This window comes from Sander lucioperca, chromosome 7, assembly GCF_008315115.2.
Source record: "Sander lucioperca isolate FBNREF2018 chromosome 7, SLUC_FBN_1.2, whole genome shotgun sequence".
Taxonomy (NCBI): Eukaryota; Metazoa; Chordata; class Actinopteri; order Perciformes; family Percidae; genus Sander; species Sander lucioperca.
In genome coordinates this window covers 6,981,523-7,005,828 of record NC_050179.1, presented here as the reverse complement: position 1 = coordinate 7,005,828, position 24,306 = coordinate 6,981,523, and the positions used below count along the sequence as shown (strand labels likewise).

Here is a 24,306-nt window from a genome sequence, read left to right as displayed (position 1 = left end):
GCTAAACAAATGCAGCTGTGCAAACCATATCTGATATGTCCATTACTAGACAGCCAAGTAGAAGCATTCCCTGTTTAGATGTATTACACCACCAGCGGTGTTCATTCACCAAAATGGCTCAGTGCTGTCAGTCAAATACGACATGCGAACGCCTCTCCAACGGTTAATTTTAGGGTCAGAGGGAGAAGTGAAGGACGTTAAGAAGACGATAGGGTTGAAACAGTTTGACATCTGTTTGATATGTATACAAAGAGGTCAGGATATAGACATCTCCCACTTCAAACACAGTTTGGCTGTGGTTGGCTTTAACATTTCCTTTCGCAGAATTGATTCACCTGCGAATAGAATGCAAGCAGACAAATTGTTCTCTGACTTTTTCTGTAGCCCTTCATTTTATTGGCAGATGCCCCGACTCGCACTGTTACAATCAATGCCAGATTTGACGAGCTTTCGTTTGAAATTCATGGCTTGAAATATGATTGATAAATGCGTTGCTGGATATATATATTGTCAATATGCGCTGAAGGGCCGTGGCAAATTGTAAAGGACAGAGCCAAAAATCAGGCATGCTGAGTAAAAAGACTTCCTCTGTGGAATAATAAAAACCCTAAAAATGCATCTCCCTAACAGTTGAAATGGGATATGAGCTGGCATTCACTATCTGCAATGCAGCCAGCCGATGTGTGGTGTGAGAATGCACACAACAGCACAGCAATCACTGGGTGACATTGAGACACAATGCACAGTGGAGAATAGTACTAGCCTTTCTCATTTCGCCTCTTTCACATGGCTGAGACATTTTCCAGTAAACTATTAATGCAGAATTATAGCAATGTGACATTTAGAGTGTGTAAAAGATCACATAAGAAAACACAGAAATCACTGTATGAAAGTAAATAAAATATTTTGGCTTGTGTTAAATATGGAAATACATGGAAATATGTATGCAGTAGGGTTTCAAATTGCATTGTCTCTGCATCCACAAACAGACAAACAGACAGTTTTTCTCTATGCACATTCATCTTCCTGGAAGCTTTATCCGCTGCCATTTTTCAAATCCAGGTAAAATTGTTGTTCAATACATTATTTAGTCCTTGAAAAGAGAAACTGAATTTATCTGCTTTATCTTTTCTTGCAGGTAAGTAAGTGGAGCTGTTTGTCTTCCAAGATATACACTATTAACTGTCATCTAGTTTGAAATTTTAAAATTACATTTAAATGTTTTTTTCAAGGTCCTGCACTTTTTAATGTGCGTCATTCATTGATTTATCTTCCCGCCTTCCTTTTCTTTTCTCTCCTTGCCTCTCTCTCCCCTTTTCCTCTCTTGTGCTTCCTCCCTTCCTCTCCCATGCTCTCATCTCCTTCACTTGCCTCTCTTCTCTTCTCTTTCTCTCTTCTTTCTTTTTCCTTTCCTTTCTTCCTTCCTTCCTCCACTCTCCTTTCCTCTCATCTCTGTGCCTCTCCTTCCTCTTCCTTCTTTCCTCTCTTCTCCTTTCCTTTCCTTCTTTTTTGTTCCCTACTTAATTCCTCTTCTTTTTTCCTCCTCTCCTTACCCTCTTCTATTTTCTCCTCTCCTATCCTTCCTTTATTCAACTCTCCTTTCTTTTCCTTGTTTCCTTTCCCTTTTTTCTCCTTCCTTTTCCTTCTTTTCCTTCCTCTACTCTCCTTATTTATATTACCTCCTTACTTTTCCTCCTCTCCTCTCCTCTCCTCTCCTCTCCTCTCCTCTCCTCTCTTCTCTCTGCAGGACAGTGCTCATCTCTCTGACGTCGGTGGTCGTTCTGATCATCAGTACCGACTGGATCAGCTGGGACAACCTGAACCGAGGCTTCCTGCCCAGCGACGAGGTCTCCAGAGCCTTCCTGGCCTCCTTCATCTTGGTCTTCGACCTTCTCATTGTCATGCAGGTAGGCTGCTCCCCTGTGGCCAATTAAAAAAAGGAAGCTGGGACGTATCTTGGCTTACTCCGCTACCTATCATGCCAGTCGTCTAAACCCCTCCCCGCCTCCACTCCTATTCATCAATGGGGCACTGTGGCACAGAGCAGCAACAGGGGTGTTTGATCAGTCTTAGTTGGCATGGACACAAACGCATGCACAAATACACACATATATACACCCACAAATATTTAGATATACAAACTGTTTACTCCTTTACATCTCCTCCAACCCTCTTTCCCAGACCTCAGCCATGAACTCACCCTTTCCCCCCCAACTCCCCCGTGAGCCTAGTTTATTTTCTTTAATGATGACTCACAAGATTGGAGTATTTCTCACTTTCTCTTTCCCCCCTTTTTTTTCCCACCCAATGTCCTCCCTCTCACAGGAGAGTGTACATCAATAAAGCCTGTGTCAGTGGCTCATAAATATGCAAATGTGTTTGTCTGGGCATAACTGTGTATTGAGGAGAAAGAGAGTGGGAGAAGGCATTTTTGGTTTTTCTTTACGCCGCTAGCCAGGAGCCAGAACCACAGGCCAATCATCTATGGGGTTTGACTACGGGCCTAATTCAACACAGCTCGACCAAATGCTTAATGAACATATTTCACAAGGCCTTGTTGGTGGGTATTTGAGGACACAAGATTAATATTTGGTATCTTACGAAATATACGATTCCATTCTGTTGATTATGCTAATTACTAAAAGCCTGCAATTGCATGGGAGAACATCTTCTAGTGTAACAAATACACCACTCCGCAGAAACCTGGCAAGGACACCACTCTAATTCCCATGGTAATATGTATTAGAACAACTGCACCACTAAAAGTGATTTCTCGACTTATTTATTGAAACAATTCATTAATTTAAGGAGGACTTCTGGCTGCTCTGGCCAGTAATTACTTCACACTGTGGTGTTTTTCTCATTTATTGAGCCTATTATTGTGATTATGCAGATATACTGTATAGAAACAGCTCAGCCTACTGGTATGCAAGCATTTTATCACAAAGATACTGGCGTCTTGCTGAGGCCAACTTTCTCAACTTTCTAAAAAAAAAAAACACAGCTCTGATTTGACATGAAGGGCACACTCCCTATTTTGACATCTCGGTTTGACCCACAGGGAGGGTCTGGTCCCTGCGACTCTCTCCTCCCTGTGACTCCCTCTCCGCCTTACTTGGAGGAGGTATATCACTCGCTACTCGCATGGATTTGTTTACGACAGGCCCTTCTCATTTTCTGCACAGTGTACAGCAAGCACATTTATTACAGTTATTTATGAGTTGAGTTAGCCTGCGCTGTTACATGGCCCAAGCACTGGCAGCCGTTGCTACGTTCCACCAGTCAATAAAAATTCATCCGCCACAGCCCTCCCTACAGCTTCATTCGCCTCCATCTTGGAGCACAAGGTGCCATAGTTAATCCTTCACCTCCATGAGAAAAGATGGGTGTTGTTGTTCTCAAACTAATTAATACCCCAATTAATGACCTGTCTGGATTTGCCTCCAAGCTGGGTTTTACTTTTTTTTCATAGTTTTGTGTATAATTGTACTGTTTCTTTGCATTTTCCCAGCTAAGTGTCATATTTCTATATCCTTTGTGTATATGCATACACACATTTACATATTCTGATGATATGCTGGTACACACTACCAGTTTACTCTTCCTTTATATGTCTTCGAGACTCATTATTTTGTGGGAGGGAGGTACATGGCTTAAATGCCATGCCTGTTAGTGCTATAGCAACAGATACTGCAGATATGGAAGAGGAGTGGAGGACTTAATTAATATCCAGGGGGCCATCACCAAGCTGTTACGCTGTTCTTAGATATTGGCATGGGAGACTCTGGATCACATGAGGATACAGGAAATGTAGACTTGTTGTACTAATGCAGCAAGACGCTCTGTGCAAATAACGGGAAAAAATGGAAAATGTAGCTAATATAAAAATGAAAAAATGACTTGTGCTTTGTTTTTGTTTCTTTAACAGCGACGATAAAAGCTAATTTGCAAGATGATAAAGTCAGCTCAGTAGAAAGAACATTTAAATGTTCAGCCTCTGTGTGACTTTCATTAGTTTCATCTGTGTTTATAAAGCAATTATGGTATTAATGTCCAATAATAAAAGACATTTACCTTTTTATTGAAGGAACCATCTGATGTTACAAAGTCAAATACAGGCCTCCGAAGTCAGTATTTTGGGAAACAATAAGACAGTACATACATTTTAATTTTCTTAACATATTCACTGATGCAAAATTGTCTACATTTCATCACTGGCCAGTGAAAACTATGTATCTTCAAATTTTTTAGATTTTTCAGATAAGCTGAAGGGGTTTACTGTTCCTTTATGAGTTGATAAAATGAGTCTATCTTATAAGCTAAGTAAACCATTTAAAATGTTTTTGGATTTACTGAAAAGTCACAAAGGTGATCACAGTTGTGTTTTCTTAGCCCATTTAAAGTTGGCATTTTAGAGATGCATGGTTTTGGAAAGATCCGCTCTAAATTGTTTGCCACCCATAAAAATATATTTCTTTTATCGGATTGATTAATTTATTTTGCATATGCAGCCCATCAAGAGTAGCGACTGCTTCTGGTCACCAAATATAACCACATACTAGCAAAAAGAGCTAAGTGGCACCACAGGGCATGGGCTGCTTCTAAATGTCAGTTTGGGGTGCCTGTTGATGTGTTTTGACATGTTGAAATCCCAGTGCACATTAGTACACTCCACGCCTGTAAACACACAGTATAGTCTTCAGTCTACAGCAGCTGGCACCATGTTTGCCCTCCAGTTAGTGCATGAAGAGACTCCACAGAGACTTAATATCAGCTAATATGAGAAAGTTCAGTGTTCCTCACCCAATAAAGCATGATACATGGCTGACATTTGTCATGTAAATGTGGTTAGTTAAATGTGTTTTTGCAGCTGAGGCAACATTATCACAGTGGCAAGATACATTTACGTGCGTGTGTGCATGTTTTTGCTTGTTTCAGGACTGGGAGTTCCCTCAATTCATGGGTGACCTGGATATGAATCTACCAGGAATGTCAACAACGCATGTGAAGGTCAAGCTTCCTGTCTGCAAGAGTATCTTTAAAGAGGAGTACCACATTCATATCACAGGTACAAGCAGACACGTGCACGGTGCTGCATACAAAGAACAGTACCTCTACCTTTACTAAATAGTTCTTTACAGATTCAAATTAAAGCCCATATTTATTAACTGATTAAATAGCAAAAAATAAAGCAAAAATGTCCACAAGGGAGACATACTTACAGTTTATAGTTTGGCCTACTTCTGCATTGTGTTATGAATACCAAACATGCTCTCCCTGCTCTAGTTTTGCATTTTCCTGCATGTAGGAAACAGTTTGATGGTTAAACCACAGCAACAATTTATAATACATGTGTAGCTGATGTGGCACACAGGTGGCTCCACCGCTGCAACTGTGTTTCTCGTGTTCCTCCCTGCCATGTGCCACGCATCTCTCCTCATCTTTCACGTCTCTGTCTTAATGTTCTCAGCAAGCGTGTGTATTTCTCATTTGAAACTGTCCTCCCGGTTTCTCCATTTTGTTCCGTTGAGTGCACACGCTGACTCACAACCATAAAGAGAAGGCAAAACCAATGTTCCTGCGCTAAATGTTAAGCTGTTCAAACGCTCAGTGACTCAGCGAAGGTTGTTAACCCTAATGCGTTGCATATCCATTAAGCATTATGGAAATGGCTACGGCTCTACGTGATTGGTTTAACTAAAAGCTTATTAACAGCATATCACGGGGAGAGAAAGGGAGAGGTGTCGCGTATACCCGGGGAGACATCTGCCTGCTATCAGTCAACCTGGGGAGATGGCTTGTGGTAATGTAGTGATCTCGTTAGAAGATACTGTTGAGGAAGTAGCACCTACAAATGGATCTGTCTCAATGCATGAGAGATATGCAAAGGGAGTGGGATTCCTGATAAATGAAGGTGACAGCGTATCTATCTGTCTGACTCTGCCCTTTAAATCTTGTTTGGAGTAGGACACTGTACATCAATCTGCCTGTCTATTAAATTATCTGTACAGTGTGTGCATGTTTATTCCTTGGGTTACTCTTTACTTGAAGGTATCTACATAAGAGTGACATGACACTGTCATGAACGTGTCATAAACATTATAAACAAGTCATAAACAATAATGACATAACGCTTCTTTTAGTAAGTGTCATTCGGTTTTTGTCATGACAAGTTATGGTTAGGGTTAGAGTTAGAGTTAGGGTTCATGTGTCATGTGTTCATGATAGTGTTATGCCACTCTTATGTAGATACCTTCAAGTAAAGTGTCACCATTCGTTGCTTATCTGTCAAAATATAGTTTGTAATCTAACCGAAGTCCCGTGTCTTGTTACAGGTAAGTGGTTCAACTACGGTATCATCTTCCTCGTGCTGATATTGGACCTGAACATGTGGAAGAACCAGATCTTCTACAAGCCCTACGAGTACGGTCAGTATGTTGGGCCTGGTGAGAAGATCTTCACAGTGGAGGAGCCAGAAACACTCAGCTTCTTCAACCACAGCACACTCACCTACAAGTGGCGCTCCACCAACATCAATCCCGACAGCAACTTAACCTACGTGGAGCGGGACATGTTCCTCCATAGCCGCTACACTGGAGCCAGCCTGGACATCAAGTGCCTGGCCTTCATCCCAAGCCTGGCGGCGTTTGTCCTCTTCGGATTCTTCATTTGGTTTTTTGGGCGATTTCAGGAGAGCGAGACCTTCACGGAAAACCAAGACAAGACATATGAGAGGATAAAGAGAAAGTCGCCGTCGGAGTACAGCAAGGAGATGGGTGTGACGCCAGAGGAGGTGCACATGACCATGAGTGACGGTCTGAAACGAACGGGAATGCCCATGCTTCTCTCGGTGGACGGGCCACACTTTGGAGCGACGTCCTCTACGAACTCGACGATTTCCATGGAAACCCAAGAGACCCATCCAAGCATTGTGATTGACAGCGCTGAGGAACCAGCAGTCTCTTTTGATGTCCACAAGCTCTCTCCATAACGGTATGAACTTGTGAAACATTGAACTATATAACTGCGGACTGGTTAAAAATGAGAGCTCAAAATGCATTTCATCAAGATCTTAAATCGACGTTTTTCGTTGGATAACGCCAAGCTGCAACAGAAGTTGACCACAACTGTACATGAGACTCAGGAGAAGGACAGAGCTATGCTACATAATCACCAAAGCCAATCCTGATGGCTATTGCAGTTGCATTTGTTTGAATATATTTTTGTAAAACTATCTTTTTAAAAGCCTCTAAAATGGCACAAATTCTGATAACAAACCCATCTTTTAGAACAGAATGCAAACTTTTAATTCACATGGTGCTCGCTCGGATTTTGCATTTTCATAATTAAATTTTGTCACGGGAAACTATTTTGGTGCCTATATCAGAGGAGTATTTCTACAGTCGTGAAACTGCAGTCAGGTGGATTTTATTGTATCACACCAGTGTTGCAGCTACACTAGTGCCTTTATATTTCATATCTTCAGATACAGACAGAAACATATTTAGTCCATACAGGCAACAAAATGTAAGATGTCCTAGTTCCGGTCTGCTTTATTAATGTCTTATATATGCTTTCATATACAGACAATTGTTACCTCATTAGATCCTAAGACTTCTTTTTTTTTTTTTTCATGTGAGGTCACTCTTACTCTCACTTCTTGTTGAAATTACATAATTATGAACATCAATGTACTTTGAAGACCTATTCATATCCCTTCACTTGATATTAGTTGCAGAGATAATACATAATAAGATCAAATATCCAACCAACTAGCCACCTCATGATTGCTTATGTTGCTGCTGCACCTGGACTGAATACCAAAAGACTCAGAAAGGTGGTTTTGCCCTTGGCATAAACATGTCATTGAAGTGCAGGGGAGGCTTCTGCTCCAAAGCTCAGGGCTTCTTTATGTCTAGATAAACCTTCAAAGTTTTAGAAGCAGCATGGTAAATGCATGAAAATGTATTTATTTATTTATTTGACACATTATCCTAGTGTAAAAAAAGAATCCCTGACATTTAACTGCAACTGAAACCTGCAGTATGTATCTTTACACTGGCTTTGAAAGTGTTCACTGCCTTTTTAAATATGTTCCTTTGCTACGAAGTCTCTTTAAAATACATATATATTTGGTGTTTGTGGTCCAAAACAGTATGCCCTTCAGTTGTTTTCTGTAAAGTGCAAATACTAACTCAATTATTACAACATTACTAACAGTATTGCTTTATATAAGTTTGGCACATTTCAGTAAGTACTTTGCATCTAAATGTGACCAAAGATACCAAATAATTCAGTATTGAACAAATAGTGCTGCATAAGATGATATGCTAATTCAAAAGATCTATTCATGATAGACGGAGTGGAATGATATTATGTGCTCTTGCATCACTCTGCATTATAATGGACTGCAATGTGCTATACTGTCCTGGAAAAATGATTTTGAAAAAACAGGGAAAATCCAGATCCTTTGCTCCCTAACAACCCAATCGTGACAGAGTTTTGTTCAACATTATTATAAGTAATGTAGCCCGGGGTTTTGCAGTATTAAATTATAATCAATTAATAAATTGCTAGCATTTATATATTTATAAATTAAAGTACAAAAATAATGATTAAAATATCATTACATTTGCCAATTAATGATTCAATTTGCATTATTCTGTCTTTAAATGATAAATTAAAGTATGTAGTCACAAAATGTATTTATAAATTTGTCAAAAAATGACATTGTATTCCATTTACTTGTGTGTCTCCCTATCATAATGCATCTCACAATTCATGTGTCTGCTGCTTTAACATTTACAGTTTTCATTTCAGAATTGCTTGAATTTAAAGACATCTCTCTATATCTTTAGGATGTGTAAACACATCTTAAAGTGGAATCTAATCCAGACAGAACTCTGATTGCCCAGCTGCTACAGTAGGTATTGGCCAATCAGAGCTTCTGCTGCTGCTCCGAGGGGTTGGATTTCATTCTTACATGTCTTAGTCAAATAGTTTATTCATACACCATTTAAATTAACCTCTAATTAATTGATTAATAATCAATTCATAATAGTTTGTATGTATTAATTGATTATATATAACACTACCCGAGTACTTAATAATTATTCCAGTGGCGCACTCCAGGCTCCTTAAAGGAATTCCGTGTGTGTGTGTGTGTGTGTGTGTGTGTGTGTGTGTGTGTATGTATGTATGTACAGTACATTGTGGAGTCAGAGGTGTCTATTTGTGTCAATAAATTGTGTCAGTTTTATACTTAATAGTGCATGTTGTGTGTGAATGTGTGCTTGTGTGCACTGGAGGCTTGTAAAGTGTGTAAGTGTTTGCTACACTTGTTTTTGACAAAGGCCATTCTGTGAAGAGGTCAATTAATTTAGCATAATTGGTTTGCAGCTCTTGGTTTTGTAATGATCCTTTTATACATTACAGCTCTATGAGGACATTAGATATTAGTGTCTCACCAAAGGGCAGAACCTCTCTGGACTTGGAGGGGTCTAATCTGTTTGTAATGTATTGTGTTTAATGTGAAGTGAAGGTTTCCTCTTTGTTATTACAATTTTTTCATTGTATTGTGTTGCAAAACTGACACTTCCTTCAGTTCCTGTGTGTTTGTGCTTTTTTTCTTAAAGCAGAGGAAATCTCCTTTCGGTGTTTGCTCAGTGTACTGTACATCTGTTGAACCTTGTGTTACCAATAAATTAATACATTTGTTATCTACTCCATTTTCTCTTGACCAATTTGTGAGATTCAATAATGTTAGAAAAATTTTCAAGGTTTACAACATTTCTATTTTTCTATATGCTTGGGAAATTGTTGCCAAGCAACAGCACAGTTCAAGCTTCTTGCAGCTGCTGACCCAATTAATATGGGCGATATGAGAAATAATGATACTATCTTCACAAGGACACTTGAATATGTAGCCTTCGTACACATGACAATGGGCTCAGATTAGAATGAGTCCTGCTCTGGGACTGTCCTCTGTTTGATTTATGCCAGTGAGAAACATTTTGAATTTGTTATGTGTTTTGTTCCCCAACAGGATTTGCTTACAACACATGTATACGTGTAAATGAGTTATAGATTGGGTTGAAAATATCTGAGGAAGGAAAAGTGAACATACAGAATTGGAGGCAGTAGTTATCAAACCAGGGTTGGGACCTCTCCAAGTGCTTGTAATATCTGAGGGCTCCTGGGATGATTAATAAGTTATGAAATAAGGAAAAGGTGTGGCTCTTGGGATAGAGAAGTCTATTAAATAGATTGCCATGAAACTTTGTAGATATTCACATTCCCTAAAGGATGAATCAAAGTGTTGTTGATCCCCTGACTTTTAGTCTAGCAACACCTTGAGGTTGACATCTGAGGTAAAAAATGAAAGAGCTCTGTTTTGCCACGTAAACGTTTGTGGACTGTAGTTACACAAATTAGCTAGCTCAAACTGTCAATTTCAAGGTTGATTTATTGTCATTGTACAACACAGGGTCGTAAAATGCAGCTGTAGCCCCTTTATGCTATACTAAAAACAAACTACTACAGCTAAAACAAAAACTAGTGCATTCCCATGCTTGGGTGACCCAGGCCCACCCATCCCTTCGCTAACGAGCCTCAGTTGTACATTGTATTGAGTACTAATTAGGAAGGGTTAGCTTGCTAAAGTTCAAAACTAAGATGTATACATGGAATACATGGAAAACAGTACACCTGCTATGCTTGCTAAGCATGTTAGCACTGTCATTGTGAGCAAATTAGCATACTGTAGTTAGCATTTAGCTCAAAGCACAGACGTGCCTAGCCTCATAGAGTCGCTATGCATGGCTGTAGAGTTTTGCTTCTTGTGAAAAAATGGACAGATTCACCATTGTAGGCCTCTAACAATTAGTCAAATATTACAAGCTGACATTAGAAGAGAAAATTATTTTTTGGTAAAAATCCTCAGACTTCATACTGTAGTATGACATGTTTGTACATGACAAGGGGCTAGGAGTAGACAGTACTTTCTTTGTTAAGGGTTGAAAACCAGTAATTAGAGGGAGTGAGCTATGAAAGACTTTTAATGGAGCAACAGTTTAAAAAGGCTAACCCCTGACCAAAATACCATAGGTTATAATATAAAAAATATGTATTGTGTGAAAACCAAGCAGCTGTATGAACACTTGAGCTCTTACTGTTCCTTGTCTGAGAAAAATCTTTTCCATTGCCAGCTGTTTGACTGAGGCCTCTTCTAAGTCTGCAATTGGACTGAGAGATGAGATAAAAACAGTTTCAAAAATGTTTGTGTGGTGGTGTTGAAGCCTGATGCTGTTGTGTTCACGGTGTATTGGCTACTTCCTCAATGCAGTGGATGCAGTTGTGTTGGCAATCGTGATCGATTGCATTCGGCTTTTAATCAAAATTTTAAGATGTGTTTCTTTTTTCATGTCTTTGGAGGCATTTTTTAAACATTTCTCATTATTTACTATTTGCTCAATTCACATGTCTTCTAGCACCTAATCAAAAAAAGACACGGGTTTGAAAAACAACTGCTAGTGTTCGATCTACAGCTAAATATAAACCAGCCACAGCTACAGATCAACTGGACTCTCATAATGCCTTTGAGCTATCCCCCAATTTGATCAGTGTATCATGTCCTGGCATGGCCTGTCACTCTGTGCTGACAGCTCGATGGTGTTTTTTGCCTCCAACGGCACCTTCCAGGCAGCTAACCCTAACCTTAACCCTAAACATAACCATTGCCGCGCTGCCTGGGAGGAGACGTTGGGGGCAAAAAACACCAAAGACCGTGCTGACAGCTCTGTGACTAGACCCCTGTGAAATGTATCAGTGCAGTCAATTCCAGTCAGCTGCAGTAGCAGGTTTCCCCTTCAGTCCTTTCACCGAGCACAAGATGGTTTCGGTCCCCAGTGGCCACAAGGGAAACACAATTCCTCTCTAATGCCTTCTGCAGATTTCTCATACCTTACAAAGGAACATGTGGCTCGGATATATTTCTCAACACATCCATCAACTCACTTGGAGGACTGAATCCCCAGACATGGGTTTGTGATAATGATGTCTGCCTTACGCTTTCTCTGTGGGGAAAAGTGGTTGAATCAAGTTAAGAATTTAGATATCAATATAAGCACTAACTGTTGCACCGCTGAGAGGATTTGTAGCCACTAGTGACTGTTGAAAAATCCAGCAACTTTTGCTTTTAAATCCTGTATTGATTTCATTTGAATTAGAATTGTTTGTGTCATCCCTTTGGAATGACCCATCCCGAGAAGACATGACACACAATAATATAGAAAGTGACTATTCATGTGAAGGACTCACAAAAAAAGAATAACGATTTGCTGTACAATTATTAAATATATCTAACAGTAATCATCACATTTTTCTTGAGCATGAAAGTTTATTCTTGACCTTGGAGACCTTGTTGGAGGACTCTGAAGTAATAAAAAACAAGATTTATTGGACAATGCAATGAAACAAAACTAAAATGTAGTTTGAAAAATCGTAACTCAAGGTCCACTCACTCTGTTTGATTTATGCCAGTGAGAAACAAATTTGAATTTGTTTCCCAACAGGATTTGCTTACAACACATGTATACGTGTAAATGAGTTATAGATTGGGTTGAAAATATCTAAGGAAACGTGAACAGACAGAATTGGAGGCAGTAGTTATCAAACCAGGGTTGGGACCTCTCCAAGTGCTTGTAATATCTGAGGGCTCCTGGGATGATTAATAAGTTATGAAATAAGGAAAAGGTGTGGCCCATCCCGGGAAGACATGACACACAATAATATAGAGGGTGACTATTCATGTGAAGGACTCACAAAAAAAGAATAAAGATTTGCTGTACAATTATTAAATATATCTAACAGTAATCATCACATTTTTCTTGAGCATGAAAGTTTATTCTTGACCTTGGAGACCTTGTTGGAGGACTCTGAAGTAATAAAAAACAAGATTTATTGGACAATGCAATGAAACAAAACTAAAATGTAGTTTGAAAAATCGTAACTCAAGGTCCACTCACTCTGTCTCCCTCAGCAAACTGATTTTTTTAAATGTTGTTTCTGTACATTGTCCAATTAACCTGACAATTGTTAAATGTAGCTTTTTATTATTTCAGAATCCTCCATTAAAAAAAAAAATCACATTTTAAATTCTATTAAATCTCTCATTCCAATTATGATATAAAAGGAAACAAGACTAAGGGTTGCACTACAACAGAACTAGCTCTTACGACATGTCTGACATTCGGTAATCAACACTAATCACAAAGTTAATCTGAGACTGACGGGAATGTCATTCATTTTGCAGGTATTTTTCTTTGATCGTGCCAAATGAAAAGTCACTGGGTCAAGTTTTTACAAGTCATCCTGAGGGTGACATAAATGTGTGCACAAAATGTCATGGCAAATAGTTGTTGAGATATTTCACCAATAACCTGGTGTCAACCTGGTGGTGCTACAGGTAAAGTCAGGGGATCAGCAAAGTCAGAAAGAGTTATCATCTGGGAACCACAAATGTCCATTTATAATTGAATGGCAATCCATGCAATACTTGTTGGGATATTTTAGTCTGGGCCAAATTGGTGGAACGTACCACATTTACATCTTGACAAGGTGCAGGATAGGCTTAATCATACCAACATAACATCTGGTTTCCAGATGTAATATACAGCTACAACAGCAGAACAGTTTGATTTGTAGTTTATTCAATTTGGAGAGGACTAATGAAAACATTTGCCAAATTTACACAAAAACACAGTAGTGCTTCCCATGTTTAAGTGACACTTGCATAAATCCACTCAGGCCCACCCATCCCTACGCTAACAAGCTTCAGTTTGTATTTAGTGCTAATTAGCAAGTGTAATTTAAGTGAATCGGTTCCTGATGAATGGTGGCTTACCTGATTATTTAGGTTTCAGCAGCAGCCACAGTTAAATCTGGAAAACCACCAAGCCATAGGCACCGTGGGACTGTAGAGCATTTGTACTTGTGCGTGTTTGTTTTCATACAGACAAATATGGCGATTCAAAGTGACTTTTCTTCTTGTTCTGGCTGATGCTCTATATGTTTGTGCAGTCAGTCAATCCTGCACATTTCTAGAAACTGACAAATAAACAGAAATATCAGAAACAGAAGTCTACATTGCAGTGATATGAGGTAAATATTCTACAAGTAAAAACTTTAAACTACACTTGTTTATGTTATGATTCTTCCTATACTTACTGCATACATGATGATTGCCAAGTGATTGCATGCTCCTGTTCTCTCTTTCTTTCTCCACAGAGATCTCTTTACCAGCGCAGTGAGTTTTACAAACCAATTAGAGCCAGTGAAGAATGGAAGATCACTGAAAACGTAATGAAAAAACGGTCATAAAGCACATAATATTGCATGCTGATGCATTTTTATCAATTTAAACTCTCTGCTAAAGTAAAACTGAATTTTCTCTGTTGCCTTGCTTTGCCCGCCACAATCACAATGATATGTGTGGTTATTAACGGTGAATATAGGACAGGCAGTGAAGTGGACTCCCCATGGGTCCCGGCATCTGTTGCAGAGGGTTCAGCACTGCCATGGAAAATTGGACATTTAGGAGCCAGCTGGAGGACCAGTGTGCCCTGCTGTGCCACCACTACCCAGGTGCCCACTGGCTCCATGCCACCACCAGCTAGAAGCCACTGGACCAAAGCAGGCCAGATGGTGCCCTTGCCAACCTACGAGCAGCCACTGCGAACTGCCCACTGTCCACTGCCCATGTCCCCTGCCCTATCATTCAACTCAGGGATGAGTTTGGAGTCAGGATAACCTGAGGTAAAAAGTTTTTTTATTGGGCGAGAGGAGCAGAAAAAGCTCAAGTGAGCGGAGAGTGTGTTAGAATATAAATGGGCTCCATTACGTTGTGTGTTTGTTAATGTAAGCAGCTGCGAGGTAGAGTCAGGGAATCAGTCAGTAGGGGAGAGGATGCTCCACAGGGAAATAAAGCCATCTCCAGGCTGAACTCATTTGTCCGCCACTGTGAACTGATAGATAATTATATTAGGAGCTTTGAGGGCTCTTCTGCGATACAAGTATTACTACTATCTCCAGAGGCACAGGACAAAGTATGGAGGAGAGGGATTTGTGTGCTACAACTAGGATAGTCTTTGCTCTGCATCCAAATATGTGGATGTTGAAGTGTATTCAACACAAGAGGCCTCATTTGAAATCCAAATCATGGTACAACTCTTAGTATTGTATCTATGAAAGCCACAAATTTGATTACTTATTCAATTTACAGAATCAATCATACCCTCTGTATCGCCCAAGGTAGTGTCTGATGGTGGAAGGCTAAATCGCTTATCTCAGCAGATGGTAATAAATACTGATAATCCTTTTAAAAAAACACTTTTAATCTAGTATGAGATTACCAATGGTGCATTGGTACTAAGGTAAAGCATTAGGTTTGTAACCTATTAACATGCACAGTTAGCCCATTAAGCCATCCAATATAGATAATGACTAGTTTCATATACATACTGTATAAAGAGTGAGGCCACAATCGCAACACATATCCTGTACTATTACTCCATGATGAATATACTGAACTGCTAATTTTATTTATTTTTAAGTATTTAAGATCAATGTAACTTAATGAGCATGATATCACTACATCTACTGTACAGATTGTTGTGTTTAATGTAATTTAAAGCTTTAGTGCGTAACTTTTTGATAATAATGAACATCCGTTACATTCTAAACATTGCCAAATGAGTTGCTACAAAGCTAATTAAGACTATCAGCTCCACACAACTCTCTCTGTATTTCTCAGTATGGCTGTGTTCCCGAAGATTGTGTCGTCCGGTGACTTTCCCGCGCAGAAGCTTGAGTGAAGACATTTACCTCCTCTGAAGAGTCCATCATGTTTTTTTAATCCTCCGTGTCCTCCTTGGCTACTAGCAACTGCGTAGAGGAGGGGTGGGGGCGCGTGCGCGATCACGGAAGGCTGTATCACGTGGACGCGCTGACAGTGTTGTTGTCATTACTTTGAATTCCTCATGGGGACAACAGAAACTACGCACTATAGCTTTAAAGGAAACACAAATATAGAAAATTGAAAATATTAAATGTATTCACCTATTATAGGTAGGTGAACAGAATTAATAAGATGTTGACAAAACATTCTCACCTCAAGGGCCACTAAAACATTTACAACTGCATGCCAAGTAAGCAAAATGAAGATGAGGTGAGATCATTTTGTCTGTCGTTGTTTGCAAGGTCAATAATGAACTTTAAAATGATGTTATCTTTTACAAAGACGTTGGCACTGTTAATGGTTAATACGTTTGTTCTTCATATAAAAAAATATTTTTATTGTATGATATGTTGTTTTATTCTTGGTTCCTGATGTAAAGCACTTTGGATACCTGCTGGTTACTGTAAAGTGCTATATAAATAAATGTTGATTGATTGATGTTGATAAAAGTGTTTGTAAATTTTGTATTAACATTTCATAAATCTAGTATTTACAACTTACCCGTTATAAGGGAGGCCATAGGAAAAAGTACCCTGCACCTGATAAAAACTGTATTACAGTACCAAATATTCATATATAGTCAATTAAATGAGTGATGTTACTCTAATCTAAGGTCATAATATTCAGTGTTTGTTGAAACTGTTTTAGAGAGGTGTTGATTCAACTTTATGATCATTTTGGAGGATGTTGTTTGTGGTGCTGTAAAACAGTATTGCTATATACAGAGAGGTGTTCTGTTATTTAGCCTACCCTCATTGATATAAATGGAGTAGACAAAATAATAGAAACACTTACACGAACATTATAATCTTCATCAAGGTAGGATTTATGGCAGGACTGTTGTATTACACTGCATTCGTTTCAGCTAGGTGTACCTAATAAACTGGCAACTGAGAGAAACATCACACTCATACATAAGCCAAAGACATGAATTAAATGTAAATGGAAATACTTTTATTTCACTATTACACAATAACAAGCTTGGGGGAAATAATTACAAAAAAGAGAAATGGAACAAAAAGCTACAATGCACCACATAATATAGACAATTCATAAATGTGGCAACAGAACCTTATGCTAACTGCCTTTACTCTATCTAAGATATCATCATAACTGAGAATTTAGAAATCAGCAAAAATTTTTGGACATCAAGCACAGTCATGCCAGTAATATTAATATGTTACAGATTCATGTAGCGATGATTCGGAGTGGGGAACGGTGATCCTTAAAGGTTCACTCTTAAGTGGTGAGACAGAACAAAGAGAGTGGGTTTTAGGAAACTGTAGTCCGTCATCTGTTTGGTATGATATAGGTTTGCATTTGGTATAAAGAGGAGTTGAGGAGGCAGACGTGGGTCACACAGTATTTGAACAATGTTAATGCTCGACGTGCATGAGGTACCAGTTGGCTGGGGTTTTACCATATAGAACATACAATAAGAGCTAGCAATCTGCAGAAAGTACCTGAAGGTTACATTTGAGCAATTGTCTGTATTGGACAATGTGACATTGTATGAATTATCCTGATTAGTAACCCCCATCCATCTGGTTTAGCAGGCAAAAACAAATCTTAACAAACACTATCTGACCCACGCCTGTGAGGGGGACAGTGGGGAGACATAGGGGTGGTGTTACTTTTTTTTTTTACATGGAGAACACTGTACAGGTGCCTTCAGATCTGCCGGGACTAAAGGCACATGGGGTCCACTGAGCAACAGATGTGTCCATTCTGGAGAGGAGAAGAGATAGAAGGCAAAGAAACACGAGTGGATTATCGTCACAATTTAAACTCTTCTTCAAAAAGTCTTTTTGAAGCTCAACAGTTAATATTTTCAGGTGGTGGCGATGCTGCAGCATACAGATTCAGTTACGCATTTAGAATTCCTCTGTGTCATTTTGGCAGCAACTGATCCAAGGTGAAGTTATTCTACTGAGAATACAAATGTGTCATTTCGCTTTAAACTAGGGGACTGATAAACTCCCTGGATCTCTAAAGGTTTGCAGGCACAGCACTGTATGTGCGAAATCCCCAAACTGACCAAAAGAACTCAGTAAAACTGACTGTACTGAAAGCAGCACTGTTCAAAAATATGTATTCCACATTCATGTATTTAAATGCAATGTAAAGGCCTAGATGCATGCGTTTTGAAGTACACCTATTGTTTTAAATGGCCAAACACGCCCCAAAGTATTTTGAGGCGTGTCAAACTGCTTTGACGCTCCTACTCAGACTTTGGTTCGATATTGAACTGTCAAATGAGGACCCAGCGACCAAAGCTGTCTTTTCTTCAGCTGTTTAGAGAGAGCTTAAAGAAAAAAAAGAGGAGGCTTTTTCCCCCAGAGGACAATATTTATTTAAGAAACAAATTATTAATTATAATTATGCTAAACAAATAAATAGATTAAAAAAAAAATCCATATTGAGCCTGTTTTTAGCAGAGTTCTTATTTTGGATGCGGGCCAAACATTTCTTGACAAGCAGCTGCTGGCTTTACCGGTGTTCTACTGCCAAACAAATGACGAAAGCAGCAGCAAGCACCCAACAGTTGCCCTCCTGTCTTATGTAACGTTATATAACATTAATGGGGCCATCTATAAAGCATACAAACTTGTGCCTGCCTAGTGCCTAAATATAAATAACAACCTTTTACCAAAATACTGTTGGAGCATCAATTGGCGCGCACCAATTATTGTTTTCAGTACATTTGCCTTATGTCTTTGACATTATTTTAAAAGTTAGCAGAAATACTTTAAATATTTATCAGTTTGTCTGTTTAAAATGGCTGCCATCATTTCTGAAAGATTTGTTTTCATTGTCAGGCAAGCAGAGAGAAAATATTCCATCCTAGAAACTCAGGCAAGGGAGATCTTTGTGGATAAGTCCTAAAGCTGGGGCAAAACAATTAATGCTCACAAATGTTAAATGAAGAGAATATTCGCCTACATAGTTCACTTACCCAGTGACTGTTCTGTGCCACAAAAACTTGTGGAGAGCAGCTTTCTCCATCTGATTTACTCAAACCAATTATGCGAGAAAAATGGAAACATTCTTATATCTGTGCATTAAATATGAAGCCACAGCTGGCTGTCTTAGTTTAGCATAAGACTGCAAAAAGGAGTTTTGTCGTCAGGTTGCTAGGCAACCTCACAGTGGTCCCTTAAAGAAATAGTTCGGCACAAAACGCAACTTTTTTTAGACGGATATAATGAGGTATAACGTGTTAAGTGAGCTTTAGACGTGCTGGCAGGCAGATTTTGTTAACTTTGTACAGAGCCTGGCTAGCCGTTTTCAGTCTTTATGCTAATTTAAGCTAAATGGCAGTTAGCTGAAACTTCATATTTAGCAGACAGATATAGAAGAATCAATCTTCTTATGTAACTCTCTGCAAGAGAGTGAATATGCACATTTCCCCCCCCCAAAAAATGAACTATTGCTTTAAAGATAAGCGATAGAGTATTCTTGTTAATACATTGCCTATAAATTGGTCCCTAATAATATCAAACTGAAGACAATTGAAAGCGAAGTTCTCAAATCTCAAACATCCCATCTTATTTGGTATTTGGCTCTATATTGTGCTTTTGAACAAAAAAGTACATTCTTGGAGTATGAATATTAGATTTTCTCTCTCAAGGCAACCACTATCACATGGAACTGTGTGTATTTTGGTTTACATGATAGATTGAGAGTTACTCATTTCATTAACCTCCTTCTCTCCATTTGTGGCCATTTTCTATTAGCCTACTGCTCTTTAAAATTTGGTGAAATGTGTCTTTCCTATGTGCCAAAGGTTTGTGTGTGGATCAGAATCAGCACCAACAGCTGCATCAACACCTACAGACATATTTACCACCACGTGTAATAAATACAGCCATGAGCTGTTAAAGATGCACAAATTGCCTCCACAATACACAGTCTGGGCCACAGTGTACTCTTCTTTTTCTGACAAAGCACAGAGGGTTCTCAATTTCCAAACCATTTTTCTTTGGTGTGTTGTCTGCCACTGAAGTAGACAAACTGTAATTTGCTGCTCGGAGGCTGCTGGTGGGGCTGGTACCTTACCTTGCACTGGCACAGGGTGCACTCTGTGCCATGTTTAATCCAGGAGGAGCCACTGAAGCGTGAGATGTTGTGCTCGTCCGTGCACGTCTTGGTGATGTCGTTGCGGATAGTGTCGGCCTGGCAGGGGTCGGTGACACAGCGGGGACAGCACTCGCCCTCAGGCACCACGGTAAATTCACAGTCCACGGGCGGGCATGGCAGAGGCCAGCAGTCCACCTGCCCCTGCTGTAGAGGCAGAGAGAGAACATTTGAGATAGATCGACAGACAGAGAAGAAAGAAAATAGTCTGTGCAAACGCACTATTGCATTTTCCAGCCCTAATCAAGTTATTCATGCAAATATACATGTTTCTCCTGACGCTGTGTATTTGCATGCTAGAGGGAGCTTCTCCACTTGATGAGAAAAAAAAAGTTAAGGTACTGAGAAAATATAGATGAGCAGAGCAATCTTCCAACACAGTCAGCAATTATTATTTTTTCAGTTTATACAAGTAAATGCTCCAGCTTTTTAATTGACTTGTTCTAGTCCCCCTCTCTCATTGTTGTTACCATATTAATCTCCCAGCAAACCTTCGGCACAGAGAGCCTTATTGGATTCCTCCTGCTGCCATTTTCTATTGGCCTGAGAAAACGGGTCATATATGTTGACCAACTTTACACATCCTAACTACTTTACACTACATCACTCTGGCCTGACCCACTTCTGCTTACACTGCCATCCATGAACGTTTCTACATCACCCATACTCTGGACATGAAATATGTGCTGTATATGTTTAAGCACACACACAGACACAAAAGGCATACACACATTAAGTTACAACTGGCTTGATGCAAGTGTCCCACTGGGGATATTTAATATCAGTGAAAATCATCTGGCTCAGCATTTTTGGGAATGTTGTAGTAAATTAGGCTGGCTATAAAGCAGAGGCTCACGCAGTGTTAATGCCCACTCCCTGCCTCCGTGCAGTGTGTAAATATTTGAAGTGGGAAATCCCCCCGAGTGGCACTCTTTGCTCGTAGCCGGAGGGAGGGATTGAATGTAGCCTCAGGTATCCATCCCATACTGCGAAAAGGGACACTGTCATCTTTGTCTGTTCATGTAGATGTGGCCTATGATCCAAAAGCGAAAGAGATTTGCTATACAACCAGCTTTTATTTGCCTTTCACACAGAGCAGTGTGCCATAAAAACTTGATCAACCTAAACCTTTTTATTTCTTTGTGATATTTCAGAAGGTTATTATTTTAATCTGGCTATGCATTCAGTGGTCATGGTATCTCACTGTAATTTAATCTTTTTGCTTTTACATAGACAGATGTAAGGATAACACTGCATGTTATAAAATGCCTCCAGGAGATTAAAACTAGTGACATTTCTATTTGCCTGGGAATCAGCCAGCAGTAATCACGCTCTCTGTTTTATTCGCCTCGACCTGAAGCGCGACCTATGGCGAAGGAATTTGCTTCTTTGATCTCCTGGTGATTTAACAAGATAGCAAATCACATTATCAAGTGGCCCATGTGTTCACATTCTGCAAAGGACACATTCTTGATTTCAAATGATTGCGCGGGTAGAGGAGAAGGATTCACATCTTGGTCTTGGGAGAATGATTTGCCCATCTGGCTGCTGTCACTGTGTATTTTAAGGCCCCTGCTGAGTCTGGACAGCCATGGCTCTGCTAAGTGTAGCAGCATTCAAGGTTCATTTCACGTCCCTGTCACGCTACTAGGGCCCCGTACGGTATCGCTCAGCAGCCTTCTCCCCCGCCCTTTCAAGTGCTGTTCTTTATACTGTATGGCTGGTGGTCCTTTGCTTTGCCGTGTATGTTTCTGTGCATCTTAAATTGAGTGTGTTTTATGTCTGACTGTGTGTATGCATGGATGTATGAAAGCATGAACATGTGTTTATGTGGTCACAGGTGTGACTACATTTTCAAACATGGAGTATGTGTGTGTGTGTACTACAATATGTACATACTCATGTTTGTATACTGTATGTGTGTGGTTGTATGCTCTGCTGCTGAGACTGGCATGCCTGCATTCTCAAAATGCGTTTGTGTCTGTTTCTGTCAACATATATAAGTGCCTACAGTGAGCACTGCCTCAGCGAGAGTGAAGCCGTGCAAACCCATTTTCATCCGAATGTGCTTCCCAGCTGCCTCTCAGCTGAGCAGTGATTTTCAAGCTCACCTATAATGGCTCGCTGTAAGAAATCCAAAAAGCAACCCTCAGGTCCGGGCATTACAATGGCGGGCGGAGGGAGGGAGGAAATGGCATTGCTGTTGCTACTCCGACCATAAATCTGTCAGACTGGAGCCAACTTATATTAGCTACACGTATGGTTGATCTTTAAATGCAACAAAAGGGAGTGGAAATAGAAGAAAAAGGAGTTTTAAAGTGCTTGTTTGAGATCCACACAGTGAAGATGATTTGTGAGTCACTGAACAGAAGGAGTGACACTGGTGTGGGTGTGTGGTACAGCTGAGTGGGGGTGAGACAAGACAGTGAGACAGAATGTAAAGGATGACATTTGCATTTAATATGCATTTGGATGTGTGGTGAGGGGGCATCACAGGTAGTTTGTTGTTGTTTGAACAGCAGCACTGTGTAAACCTTGGAAAAGGTCGACACAGCAGAAGACGTGACCGCAAAGAAAATAGTGCATATGTCTTACTGTGAGAGATTTATATGACGAACACAATGTTTTTTTGTTTTGTATGAGAAATAGGACTGCATGTACAATAGAGGACACTCAACACCACAAAACACACATGCTGCAAATACTCATCAATCAACACAGCCTTCTCAAAGCACACACAGATGATACACAGTGTTACAACTCTCACTCTCCAGGCACACACATTTTCTACTGTTCTCTCAACCTTGGAAGTATCCTTTAATAAAAATGTATAATTCTATCACAGCAGACAACAGTGCAGAGGGTCCTTTGAATTCTTTAAAATCTCACTAAACACTCACTCCCTTTCTTCTGCCATGAGTGGAAAAGCAATCTTCATTTTCTCCTCTCTACAACCTTCCTATTCACCTCTTAATCAGTCCCCGTCTCTTGCCACAAAACTTCTCTCCTTGACTTTCTTTACATAGCACCTCTCTCATTTGTGAGCATTTCCATGGAGACTGGAGTATTTGTTCCATTTCTTGTGTGGGCACTGTGGCACAGCAAAAGCTTATGTTGCTATTGCTGTCAGCGTAATTTGCTTCTGATAAAAGCGTGGACTAAACTCCTGCGATGTAAGTTTTATAAACATGCAGTGGTTTATTTATCCAGCCTTACTCACCAGGCACTGGCACTGCTGGCAGTTTTCCACCCATGTGTCCCCGCTGCCATAGGTGAGCAGGCCGTTCTGGTGCAGACACTGGCTGCTCAGTCGAGGGTCGCACTCAGGGCAGCAGAACAGGTCGGCGTTGGGGTTGTCGCAGTCGCAAACCATCCTGCGGCACATCACTTGGCCAGCCTGAGCAGAGAGCACAAACATATATCACATGAGCAAACATATAAATGCATGCAAAGACAAGGCCAGTTGTGTGATGGGATCATTATGCATGTATGTTGATAATAAATACTGTAATAAAGGCTGTGCAGCCTAGCAACTGATTTGAAGCTATATTTTATGGCTATTCAGTCTCAGCTCGTACTTTGGGAAAGACACACTGGAGTGAAACGTATTTCATGAATACTGAGACTCAATGGTTCTTTAGGAGTTCCTGTTCATCGGTTTGGGGGTTGAAGAAGTGCTACTTGGCTGTCTAGTCTCAGTGATTTAAGTTGCCTTCCACATACAAGAACTGCTGGGGGTTTGAATTCAACTCATTACATTGGTCGCATATTTGTCACATACTTCTCTCTACATACATCTGGTGCTGCCACTTCAATGTGCAACTGTCTGAGCCACAAAGGAAATAAATAAAATAATGTTAGTTCCAGACACATGAAAAAGATTAGTCGATTAATCAATTAGTTGACAGTTGATAATGAATTGGCAACTTTTTTTTTAAATCGATTAATAGTTTACCTAATTGTCTAAGTAAAAATGCCCAAAAATCTTTGGTTCCTGCTTCTCAATAATAAACAAATGATCTTGACCAAAAAAAATTAAAAAATACCACCAAAATAATAATAATAATAATAAAAACAAATATACCTGTATATATATATATATACACACACACACACACCACTAGAGACTTCAGGGATTTAAAGATAAAATGTGA

The 24,306-nt window shown here is 39.7% G+C and overlaps 2 protein-coding genes across 3 annotated transcripts in view; one reads left to right on the top strand and one right to left on the bottom strand.

Moving 5' to 3' along the window:
• The window catches only part of tmem117 (transmembrane protein 117), a 55,001-nt gene extending 45,278 nt beyond the window's left edge, over positions 1 to 9,723 (top strand). For both annotated transcript variants that reach the window (XM_031283095.2, XM_031283096.2), the window contains exons 6-8: positions 1,748 to 1,907; positions 4,939 to 5,068; positions 6,336 to 9,723. In XM_031283095.2, the coding sequence (XP_031138955.1) occupies positions 1,748 to 1,907; positions 4,939 to 5,068; positions 6,336 to 6,991 (946 nt within the window). In that variant the 3' untranslated portion in view covers positions 6,992 to 9,723. The remainder of the gene's footprint in view (positions 1 to 1,747; positions 1,908 to 4,938; positions 5,069 to 6,335) is intronic.
• A 7,224-nt stretch (positions 9,724 to 16,947) lies between these two features.
• The window catches only part of nell2a (neural EGFL like 2a), a 90,797-nt gene continuing 83,438 nt past the window's right edge, over positions 16,948 to 24,306 (bottom strand). Inside the window, exons 18-20 of the mRNA XM_031283222.2 lie at positions 23,373 to 23,549; positions 20,075 to 20,299; positions 16,948 to 17,743 (exon numbers count right to left, since the gene is read on the bottom strand). Of these exons, the coding sequence (XP_031139082.1) occupies positions 17,702 to 17,743; positions 20,075 to 20,299; positions 23,373 to 23,549 (444 nt within the window). The 3' untranslated portion in view covers positions 16,948 to 17,701. The remainder of the gene's footprint in view (positions 17,744 to 20,074; positions 20,300 to 23,372; positions 23,550 to 24,306) is intronic.